The sequence below is a fragment of the Pristiophorus japonicus genome, chromosome 11 (assembly GCF_044704955.1).
Source record: "Pristiophorus japonicus isolate sPriJap1 chromosome 11, sPriJap1.hap1, whole genome shotgun sequence".
In the NCBI taxonomy this organism is placed as follows: domain Eukaryota; kingdom Metazoa; phylum Chordata; class Chondrichthyes; family Pristiophoridae; genus Pristiophorus; species Pristiophorus japonicus.
This window is the reverse complement of record NC_091987.1, coordinates 147,951,403-147,963,847: the sequence shown is the minus strand read 5'-3', so window position 1 is coordinate 147,963,847 and position 12,445 is coordinate 147,951,403. Positions and strand designations below refer to the sequence as shown.

The following is a 12,445-nucleotide window of genomic DNA, read 5'->3' as shown; positions in this document are numbered from 1 at the left end:
TGTCTCGGAGCGGGTGCAGGACATTCTAAAAAGGGAGGGAGAACAGCCAGTTGTCGTGGTGCACATTGGTACCAACGACATAGGTAAAAAAAGGGATGAGGTCCTACGAAACGAATTTAAGGAGCTAGGAGCTAAATTAAAAAGTAGGACCTCAAAAGTACTAATCTCGGGATTGCTACCAGTGTCACGTGCTAGTCAGAGTAGGAATCGCAGGATAGTACAGATGAATATGTGGCTTGAGCAGTGGTGCAGCAGGGAGGGATTCAAATTCCTGGGGCATTGGAACCGGTTCTGGGGGAGGTGGGACCAGTACAAACCGGACGGTCTGCACCTGGGCAGGACCGGAACCAATGTCCTTAGGGGAGTGTTTGCTAGTGCTGTTGGGGAGAAGTTAAACTAATATGGCAGGGGGATGGGAACCAATGCAGGGAGACAGAGGGAAACAAAAAAGGAGGCAAAAGCAAAAGACAGAAAGGAGATGAGGAAAAGTGGAGGGCAGAGAAACCCAAGGCAAAGAACAAAAAGGGCCACTGTACAGAAAAATTCTAAAAGGACAAAGGGTGTTAAAAACACAAGCCTGAAGGCTTTGTGTCTTAATGCAAGGAGTATCCGCAATAAGCTGGATGAGTTAACTGTGCAAATAGATGTTAACAAATATGATGTGATTGGGATTACGGAGACGTGGCTCCAGTATGATCAGGGCTGAGAACTCAACATCCAGGGGTATTCAACATTCAGGAAGGATAGAATAAAAGGAAAAGGAGGTGGGGTAGCATTGCTGGTTAAAGAGGAGATTAATGCAATAGTTAAGAAAGACATTAGCTTGGATGATGTGGAATCTATATGGGTATAGCTGCAGAACACCAAAGGGCAAAAAACGTTAGTGGGAGTTGTGTACAGACCTCCAAACAGTAGTAGTGATGTTGGGGAGGGCATCAAACAGGAAATTAGGGGTGCATGCAATAAAGGTGCAGCAGTTATAATGGGTGACTTTAATATGCATATCGATTGGGCTAGCCAAACTGGAAGCAATACGGTGGAGGAGGATTTCCTGGAGTGCATAAGGGATGGTTTTCTAGACCAATATGTCGAGGAACCAACTAGGGGGGAGGTCATCTTAAACTGGGTGTTGTGTAATGAGAGAGGATTAATTAGCAATCTCATTGTGCAAGGCCCCTTGGGGAAGAGTGACCATAATATGGTGGAATTCTGCATTAGGATGGAGAATGAAACAGTTAATTCAGAGACCATGGTCCAGAACTTAAAGAAGGGTAACTTTGAAGGTATGAGGCGTGAATTGGCTAGGATAGATTGGCGAATGGTACTTAAGGGGTTGACTGTGGATGGGCAATGGCAGACATTTAGAGACCGCATGAATGAACTACAACAATTGTACATTCCTGTCTGGCGTAAAAATAAAAAAGGGAAGGTGGCTCAACTGTGGCTATCAAGGGAAATCAGGGATAGTATTAAAGCCAAGGAAGTGGCATACAAATTGGCCAGAAATAGCAGCGAACCCGGGGACTGGGAGAAATTTAGAACTCAGCAGATTAGGGCAGGGAAAATGGAGTATGAGAAGAAGCTTGCAGGGAACATTAAGGCAGATTGCAAAAGTTTCGATAGATATGTAAAGAGAAAAAGGTTAGTAAAGACAAACGTAGATCCCCTGCAGTCAGAATCAGGGGAAGTCATAACGGGGAACAAAGAAATGGCAGACCAATTGAACAAGTACTTTGGTTCGGTATTCACTGAGGAGGACACAAACAACCTTCCGGATATAAATGGGGTCAGAGGGTCTAGTTAGGAGGAGGAACTGAGGGAAATCTTTATTAGTCGGGAAATTGTGTTGGGGAAATTGATGGGATTGAAGGCCAATAAATCCCCAGGACCTGATGGACTGCATCGCAGAGTACTTAAGGAGGTGGTCTTGGAAATAGCGGATGCATTGACAGTCATTTTCCAACATTCCATTGACTCTGGATCAGTTCCTATCGAGTGGAGGGTAGCCAATGTAACCCCACTTTTTAAAAAAGGAGGGAGAGAGAAAACGGAATTATCGACTGGTCAGTCTGACCTCCGTAGTGGGTAAAATGATGGAATCAATTATTAAGGATGTCATAGCAGCGCATTTGGAAAATGGTGACGTGATAGGTCCAAGTCAGCATGGATTTGTGAAAGGGAAATCATGCTTGACAAATCTTCTGGAATTTTGTGAGGATGTTTCCAGTAAAGTGGACAAGGGAGAACCAGTTGATGTGGTATATTTGGACTTTCAGAAGGCTTTCGACAAGGTCCCACACAAGAGATTAATGTGCAAAGTTAAAGCACATGGGATTGGGGGTAGTGTGCTGACGTGGATTGAGAACTGGTTGTCAGACAGGAAGCAAAGAGTAGGAGTAAATGGGTACTTTTCAGAATGGCAGGCAGTGACTCGTGGGGTACCGCAAGGTTCTGTGCTAGGGCCCAGCTGTTTACATTGTACATTAATGATTTAGATGAGGGGATTAAATGTAGTATCTCCAAATTTGCGGATGACACTAAGTTGGGTGACAGTGTGAGCTGCGAGGAGGATGCTATGAGGCTGCAGAGTGACTTGGATAGGTTAGGTTGAGTGGGCAAATGCATGGCAGATGAAGTATAATGTGGATAAATGTGAGGTTATCCACTTTGGTGGTAAAAACAGAGAGACAGACTATTATCTGAATGGTGACAGATTAGGAAAAGGGGAGGTGCAACGAGACCTGGGTGTCATGGTACATCAGTCATCAGGCATGCAGGTACAGCAGGCGGTTAAGAAAGCAAATGGCATGTTGGCCTTCATAGCGAGGGGATTTGAGTACAGGGGCAGGGAGGTGTTGCTACAGTTGTGCAGGGCCTTGGTGAGGCCACACCTGGAGTATTGTGTACAGTTTTGGTCTCCTAACTTGAGGAAGGACATTCTTGCTATTGAGGGAGTGCAGCGAAGATTCATCAGACTGATTCCCGAGCTGGTGGGACTGACCTATCAAGAAAGACTGGATCAACTGGGCTTGTATTCACTGGAGTTCAGAAGAATGAGAGGGGACCTCATAGAAACGTTTAAAATTCTGACAGGTTTAGACAGGTTAGATGCAGGAAGAATGTTTCCAATGTTGGGGAAGTCCAGAACCAGGGGTCACAGTCTAAGGATAAGGGGTAAGCCATTTAGGACCGAGATGAGGAGAAACTTCTTCACCCAAAAAGTGGTGAACCTGTGGAATTCTCTACCACAGAAAGTAGTTGAGGCCAATTCACTAAATATATTCAAAAGGGAGTTAGATGAAGTTCTTACTACTCGGGGGATCAAGGGGTATGGCGAGAAAGCAGGAATCAGGTACTGAAGTTGCATGTTCAGCCATGAACTCATTGAATGGCGGCGCAGGCTGAATGGCCTACTCCTGCACCTATTTTCTTTGTTTCTATATTTCTATGTACCTAATGGTGTCAGGTGTGCCCAAAGATCAAGAGTGTGGGATTGAAGTGCAACCAGAATTTGAGGAGCAGCCCCTTCAAATAATGGAACAGGAGCTGCAACCTTGCACACTCAACATATATGTGGAACACGGACTCCTCTCGACCGCAGAAATTACAGGCGGCCTGGGAGCCCGTGAACTGATTTAAAAACCTATTGCACGGGACTGCTCCATGCAACACGCTCCAGGCCAAGTCCCCAATAAATAAAGGGAGGACTCCCGCGTATAGAACATTCCATTGGCGACCCCTGCCTCCTCCGGATGGCAAGATGGTGCGCCATGGCGTGTCCGGATGGCAGACGAGGATGGCAAAGTGGAGAGTGTGCAAGAGCAGCCCATATAGGAATCCCCTCCGCGCAGAACTGAAAGGTATGGAGGGGATTTCCCGGAGGAGGCTCAAATTCTGAGGTGCCGGCTCCCAAGGGAGGTTTCGGAGCTTGACGTCGATAAGGAATTCCATCCGGACGAGGGTCAGTTCGGACGGGATCGCCCCACGTGCTTGAGCCTCCTCGGCACACCTAACGAAGTCAAAGTCCAGTGTTGTTTTTAGCGACTCGATAGCATTGGCTGGACATTGGCCCAGGATATGCGCTGTGCCTGCTCGTCTGTTGCCATCCAACCCGCTCCTCTGCCATTGAGCAGGTTCAACAGCTCTACAACTATTTTGAGTTGTGATCAGTAATCAAGTGTCCCATGATTAAAGTGGGGGGGGCGGGGGGGCACACTTCGAAAACGCCCCTTGTTTTTTTTTTTTTTTTTTGAGGGCACTGAAATAACATAAATTATACAAGTGCCCCCTGGCTAAAAGGGAAGGGCATGAAAACCGGCAAATTAAACAAATTAACATTTAGATATAAAATCAAATTAAAATTTGGTTGCCGGGGATAATGATGCACTCCAGTCCCTCCAGCGCCCACCTCTCAGTAACTAGTGGAGTACTGCAGGGCTCAGTGCTGGGACCCCAACTCTTCACAATATACATTAATGATTTGGATGAAGGAATTGAGGGTAATATCTCCAAGTTTGCAGATGACACTAAACTGGGTGGCGGTGTGAGCTGTAAGGAGGATGCTAAGAGACTGCAGGGTGATTTGGACAGATTAGGAGAGTGGACAAATGCATGGCAGTATAATGTGGATAAATGTGAGGTTATCCACTTTGGTGGCAAAAACACGAAGGCAGAATATTATCTGAATGGCGGCAGATTAGGAAAAGGGGAGGTGCAACGAGACCTGGGTGTCATGGTTCATCAGTCATTGAAAGTTGGCATGCAGGTACAGCAGGCGGTGAAGAAAGCAAATGTTGGCCTTCATAGCTAGGGGATTTGAGTATAGGAGCAGGGAGGTCTTACTGCAGTTGTACAGGGCCTTGGTGAGGCCTCACCTGGAATATTGTGTTCAGTTTTGGTCTACTAATCTGAGGAAGGACGTTCTTGCTATTGAGGGAGTGCAGCGAAAGTTCACCAGACTGATTCCAGGGATGGCTGGACTGACATATGAGGAGAGACTGGATCAACTGAGCCTTTATACACTGGAGTTTAGAAGGATGAGAGGGGATCTCATAGAAACGTATAAGATTCTGACGGGACGGGACAGGTTAGATGCGGGAAGAATGTTCCCGATGTTGGGGAAGTCCAGAACCAGGGGACACAGTCTTAGGATAAGGGGTAGGCCATTTAGGACTGAGATGAGGAGAAACTTCTTCACTCATAGAGTTGTTAACCTGTGGAATTCCCTGCCGCAGAGAGTCGTTCATGCCAGTTCATTGGATATATTCAAGAGGGAGTTAGATGTGGCCCTTACGGCTAAAGTGATCAATGGGTATGGAGAGAAAGCGGGAAAGGGGTACTGAGGTGAATGATTATCCATGATCATATTGAATGGTGGTGCAGGCTCGAAGGGCCGAATGGCCTACTCCTGCACCTATTTTCTATGTTTCTCGCCGAAGGCTGCAAGTGTACCGGTGGACACCGCATTCTCCATCTCCAGGGACACCCTGGCTCGGATGTAACCGCGGAAGAGTGTCAGGCAGTCGGGCTGAATGACCCCCTCGACCGCCCTCTGCCTGGACCGGCTGATGGCCTCCTTGGCCATGCCCAGGAGCAGTCCTACGAGGAGGCCTTCTGACCTGCCCGCTCCCCTCTGCACAGGGTGCCCAAAGATCAGGAGTGTGGGCCTGAAGTACAACCAGAACTTGAGGAGCAGCCCCTACAAATAATGGAACAGGGGCTGCAACCTCTTACATTCAATAAAAACATGGAACATGAACTCTTCCAAACCGCAGAAATTGCAGGCGTCAACAGCTCTACAACTATATTGCTGTAAAACAATAAATCAAGTGCCCTGATTAAAGCGGGGGTGGGGGGGGGAACACCAAAGACTCAACAAGTGCCCCCTTTTTTTTTATTCCGAGGACACCAAAACGCAAATTATACAAGTGCCCCTGACTAAAAGAGAGGGGGGGGGGCACTAAAACCGACAAACATAGACAAATTAAACTTAAAACGATAATTTTCAAATTAAAATTTGGTTGCTGGGGGTAATGATGCACTGCAGTTCACCTCTCGCGGAAGGCTACTAGCGTACTGGTGGACACCACGTGATCCATCTCCAGGGACACCCTGGCTTGGATGTAAGCGCGGAAGAGAGGCAGGAAGTCGGGCTGAACGACCCCCTCGACCGCCTGCTGCGTGGACCGGCTGTTGGCCCCCTTGGCCATGCCCAGGAGCAGTCCTACGAGGAAGCCTTCCGACCTGCCCGCTCCCCTCTGCACAGGGTGCCCAAAGATCAGGAATGTGGGACTGAAGTGCAGCCAGAATTTGAGGAGCAGCCCCTTCAAATAATGGATAGGGGCTGCAACCTCGCACATTCCATAAAAGCATGGAACATGGACTCCTCCAGACCACAGAAATTGCAGGTGTCAAGAGCTCTATAAATCTGTGAGCATACTCAGGTGCATAAATTACAGTAACATTTCTGGGCGAGCGATTGCAGTGACCCTCTCACCATTCTGACATTGTACACCACTCTCCAATGCTGCAGACAATGGGCCCATTCTGCCAGTGTGGGAGGGAGGGAGGAGTTGACTGGGACTGGGTGAGGTGCTGAATGCATAGTAGCAGCCATGCATGAAAAGACTTGCATTTGTATAGCACCTCAAGACATCCCACGTCACTTCAATTAAGTACTTTTGCAATGTAGTCACTGTTGTAATGTAGGAAACGCGGCAGCAAATTTGTACACAGTATGGTCCCACAAACAGCAATGAGATAAATGACCAGATAATCTGATTTTTAGCAGTATTATTTTAGGGCTAAATATTGGCCAGGGCAGCGGGAAGAACTCCGATTCTGTTCCACGGGATCTTTTATGTCCACCTGTGAGAGCAGACGGGGCCTCGGTTTAATGTCTCATCTGAAAGACAGCACCTCTGACAGTCCAGCACTCCCTCAGCACTGCACTGGAGGTTCAGCCTGAAGTGAGGCTTGAACCCACAACCTTCTGACTCACCCTCTGAGCCAAGGCTGATACATAAAAGTGATACAGGTTTGCCTGGAAGGTAAGCCAACCTGTTAATTGCAGCACTCTAATGCTGTGGATGTGTTAGCTGTTAACAGTGTCAGCTGTGGCTCAGTGGGTAGCATACTCACCTCTGAGTCAGAAGATTGTGGGTTTAAGTCCCACTCCTAGCACTTGAGCACAAAAAGATCCAGGCTGATACTCCAGTGCAGTCCTGAGATAGCACAGCACTGTCGGAGGTGCCATCTTTCGGATGAGACGTTAAACCGAGGCCCTGTCCGCTCTCTCAAGTGGACATAAAAGATCCCATGGCACTATTATCTCTGGTGTCCTGGTCAATATTTAACCCTCAATCAATATAACAAAAACAGATGATCTTGTCATTATCACATTGCTGTTTGTGGGAGCTTGCTGTGTGCAAATTGGCTGCCGCGTTTCCTACATTACAATAGTGACTACACTGCAAAAGTTCATTGGCTGTAAAGCGATGAACCCAGTCTTCCAGTCGCACGGGAGATCTAAACGATGGAGGCAAAACTAATAGCTTGGTAAAATTGTCATTTTAAAAAAAACTTTAGCAAAGGATTTTGTGGAATTCAAAACAATTACAAGCCATATCAAACTGGTTACCAGGGCAATGTGGATCAGAGGTCAGAGAGCACTAAACAGTCAAATCCAAATGGCACAGACTGCTGTATAAATCGCCAATTTGAAATAGGTCAGCCACTGAGCGTGTTCTTGCTGATGATAGCTAGTTATTCTCTAAACAAGATCATTTTACTACACACCAGACCTAATTTGTTCACATTGAGTTCACTCATTTTGAGCTGTTTTCTCCTAACCACACCTTTATTATGATGAAGGGAAGCTTGTCTCCTATAGCTGAGCCTATATTTTCTGATCGCTGTGTTTTGTAACACTGGCGGCAAGTCCTTTAACCATCTCAATTAGATCGTGCCTGAATCTTCTACTCTCAAGGGAACACAAATTGGGCAACCTGTGGATTCCCGCTGCTTGAAGCTCTGTGCTGGGAGCTGTAAAGAATGTGAAAATGAGGCTTTTAAACATAGCTGCCTCTTAATCAGCTTGATCATACTGTGATAATCAAGTATTGCTGGGTTTAATTCGCTGGGAACAGAAGGCATGGAGCTAGTGTTGTACTGCTCTCAGACACAGGAGAGCACCAGTTTAGACGTTGTCCCATTTTCCAATATCGTTGTTAAAGAAGAGAGCAGTAGGAATTTAAAAATGTGCATTTATATTACGCCTTTTACAACCTCAGGATGTCCCAAAGCACTTTACAGCCAATGATGTGCTTTTGAGGTGTCGACAGCACAGTGCCTCAAAAAGGAAGAACTTTTTCTTTTCACAGTAAGTGCCTTTCATGACCTCAAGACATCTCAAGGCACTTCAAAGGAAGTACTTTTGAAGTGTAGTCCACAAACAGCAATGAGACAAATGACCAAATAATCTGTTTTCGGTGGCATTGGTTGAGCGATAAATGTTGACCAGGATAATTCCCCTGCTCTTCACCTGAGCTGACAGACTGGGTCTCGGTTTAGCGTCTCATCCAAAAAGAACTGAAGTGTTCGTCCAGCTTTTGTGCTCAAGTCTCTGGGGCTGGACCCCACAATCCGCTGACTCAGAGGCGAGGGAGCTACCACTTAGCCATGGCTTCACTGTTCTGCTCACAGAGGAAATGGGAAAATGAGAAGGCAGAGGACTGCTGCAGATACTAAGGCTGCGATTTTACTAACCTCGGTGGGTCCGTGGGGGGCGATATCGGTGACGGGTCCCGACTCCGATGCTGTCTCCATCTTACTCTGAAATGATTGGGCTTGCGTTTACCAGCCAGTTAGAGGAAGCGAGTCTGGTGACGTCATTTGATGACGCTCCATCAGCCAGTTTCCTTAAAGGGACCATAGCCAACTTTATTTTGACATTTGTGTTGTCAGTTTTCTACAACATTGAGGTACTGCAAGCACTGACAAGCATTGCACAAAGGTGCAGGGTTCCCCCCAGGCTCTCTCATGCACGCAGGGAGGTCCTCTTCCCTTCCAATGGGTGGAAGAGACCTCCCCAAGAGACCAACATAGCCTGGTTGCACCTTGCAGATGAGGGCACGAGCAGGGATGTTGTCAGGAGGACCTGGGTGCAGTGCCGCAAACGTTTCAATGGTCTCATTAAATCACAAAACGTTAGTACAAAGCCACACTCAACCTCATCCTGCTGTGCCTCTCATCACATCCCCATCACTCTGCCTTCCCTACCCTACTCCTGTACATCCTTACTCACACCAACATATCTTGCACGTCCACCCATCCCTCTCTATCTACATTATCACTTCCCCATCTCACTAGCCACCCCTTACACTCACCCTCGTCCTAGTGCAATCATATCAACTAACAACACACAAGGATAGGCACTTGGGTGTTTTATGCAATGTTCATGTAAAGTATCTGTTAATGTGGTGTCAAACATTTAAGCTTTATTTTCAACACTTTGCGTTCTTGGACAGATTTGTGTGTATCTTTGGAAGTGGCTTAGTGAATTGCAGTGAATGGTGAGACATAACGGTACCCCCCCCCCCCCCCCCCCCCGCAATGGTCATGAGTGTGAAAGGAATGACTTTTCCAGTGGCCAACAGCAGGGAGATTCCTCTGTAGTTACCACAGTCGGACTTGTCCCCCTTTTTGAAGATGGTCACGATTACGGCATCTCTGAGATCTCCTGGCATGCTCTCCTCCTTCCAGATAAGAGAGATGAGGTCATGCATTCGTGACAATAGTACTTCTCTGCCATACTTTAGTGCCTTGGCGGGGATTCCATCTGCTCCTGATGCCTTGTTGTTCTTGAACTGATGGATGGCCTTTTCTACCTCATGGGGTTTTGCTGAGATGGTGCCGGGTAGCATGCTGCGGGATGGAGTCGAGGACACTTACATCTGTAAGACAAAGGTCCTCCACCAACCTGACCCCGCAACACAGCACTGCCCCCCCGGTCATCAAAATCCCGGCGTAGCCTTGGACAACGTGGAGCCTACTATCAGCAAGGGCAGACATCGATGACGAGGTCCAACACCGCCTCCAGTGTGCCAGCGCAGCCTTCGGTTGCCTGAGGAAGAGGGTGTTTGAAGACCAGGACTTCAAATCTGGCACCAAGCTTATGGTCTACAGGGCAGTGGTGATACCCGCCCTCATAAATGGCTCAGAGACGTGGACCATATACAGCAGACATCTCAAAGCGCTGGAGTAGTACCACCAACACTGCCTCCGCAAGATCCTGCAAATCTACTGGAATGATAGACGTCAAAGTTCTCGCTCAGGCCAACATTCCCAGCATTGAAGCACTGACCATGCTTGACCGGCTCTGTTGGGCGAGGCACATCGTCTTCAAGCCCGACACGAGACTCCCTCAGAACTCCTACATGGCAAGCGAGCTCCAGGTAGGCAGAGGAAACATTTCAAGGACACCCTCAAAGCCTCCTTGATAAAGTGCAATATCCCCACCGGCACCTTGGAATCCTGGCCCAAAGTGGAGGAAGAGCATCTGGGAGGACACTGAGCACCTCGAGTCTCATTACCGAGAGCATGCAGAAATCAAGCGCAGACAGTGGAAGGAGCATGTGGCAAACCAGGCTCCCCTTTCCTTCAACCACTGTCTGCCCCACCTGTGACAGAGATTGTAATTCCCGCATTGGACTGTACAGTCACCAGAGAACTCATTTTAGAGTGGAGCAAGTCTTCCTCGATTTCAAGAGACTGCCTATGATGATGATGAAAGGAATGGCTTGATCATTATAGGGATGCTTTATGGTGTTGGTGTGGGGTAGTGCCAACCTGGCACATCATGTGGCAGCCAAGGTGTACAGCGTCACGTGAAGTAAATCTGGCCATGCTGAGGCCATCCCTGGCCTCCCGGGCAGCAATGTGGTCGGGTGCAGATGCATTCTGTCTTGTGGAGAATCAGGTGATTGTGGAGAAGGTTGGTGTTGTTGTTGGTGGTGCTGCTGGTGTGTCTGGTGCTACTGGTGTTGGGGATGATCATGCTGGGATTCTGAAGACCAAGGTGAGAGAGTATAAAGGGCACCCATGCTGCTGGAATAGTATAAAGGGCACCCATGCTGCTGGCAGGTGAAGTAGAGATGACGGAAGTGATCTGTCAATGGTGAGATTGGTAATGAGATCAGACTGGATGGAGACTTGTGTAAAGACTTGTAGCATGGTGACCCTGTTGTGGAAATGCAGTGAGGAAGAGCTTGTGGCTGAGAGAAGATATCTCTGTAAGGTGGGAGCTTACATTTGCACATTTGTCAACTCAACAGCTGATTCAATGACCACTGATCTCCCGCCTCAGCTGGACTGACGTGGTTCACGACCAGCGTGGGCATGCTGTCAAATACAGAAGGTGAGCCTAAATTAATTCTTAAGTGGCTCTAAACAAGCCACTAATTACCTGAATTGGATCCCCTCCTCCCCCCACCGCTCAGTGCTGACAGACTCGACATCGGGGAAAGGCTCGTGGTGGTGGGTTCACAGCTGGGGATAAAGACCACTTTTCCACACGACCCAGCACCTATCGTGCCTGCTACACCCCCTGCCCCCCGCAACACAGAATCCAGCCCTATATATTGAAACTAGAATAACTGCAAAAAAAAATCACAATTGATTTTGTTAGTTAATGACATTATAAAATGATAAAGAATAATCTGATTGTAAGAAAAAGACTTCGATCTGTTTAAAAAAAATGTAATCTTGCAAACTTGTTTAGGTATGAAAAATCATGGAGCAAAATGAACAAAACAAAGATGCTGCAGGATGCTTTGGAGAGGGCTGGGCGGCAGGACTTGGCAGATAAACTGCGCTGTCTCCACTGGGGCCATCAGAAGCTCAGTAGCCGTGTGGAGCTGCCCTCAGCCTTCCCATTCCTCATCACCGTGCACAAGACCATCAATAACAGGGAGGGTCTACAGAAGATCAATCAGCTCAGCCATAAATAATAAGAAAAGGCAATTGCTGTCTTATCCTCCAACGGTGTGTTCTAAACTACAGAGTGACGATAGTAAACTTAAAATGTTGCTCTATTGTGGAGATGTGCGAGGCATAATAAAAATGGCAAACTTTACCAGTGGTTCTGCATTTTTTTCTTCGCTACTTCTAACAGCGATCTCGAGCGGGTAACTGAGATTGCGTGAGAGAATCCTGCAGTGGCTCAGCATCCAACTCACCCACCTTCTCGCTGTGGGGAAGTATCAAGCCTCTGCCTGGTGCATTTCCCAAGTTGTAATCAGGAACTCTGTGGTAGAGATCTGAATTGACATCCTGCTAACCCTTTAGACCTTGACTGGGCCTCAGTTAGAATTCTGTGATTAGTTATGGTCTCACAAGGTGAGAGATATTGAGGTTTTGGAAAGTGTGCAGAGGGCTACAACAGCTT

At 47.5% G+C, this 12,445-nt stretch overlaps 1 protein-coding gene across 3 annotated transcripts in view; it reads left to right on the top strand.

Moving 5' to 3' along the window:
• The window catches only part of LOC139276328 (THO complex subunit 1), a 53,968-nt gene extending 41,835 nt beyond the window's left edge, over positions 1-12,133 (top strand). For all 3 annotated transcript variants that reach the window (XM_070894143.1, XM_070894145.1, XM_070894146.1), the window contains exon 4: positions 11,780-12,133. In XM_070894143.1, coding sequence (XP_070750244.1) covers positions 11,780-12,008 — 229 coding nt within the window. In that variant the 3' untranslated portion in view covers positions 12,009-12,133. The remainder of the gene's footprint in view (positions 1-11,779) is intronic.
• Positions 12,134-12,445: the final 312 nt, after the last annotated feature.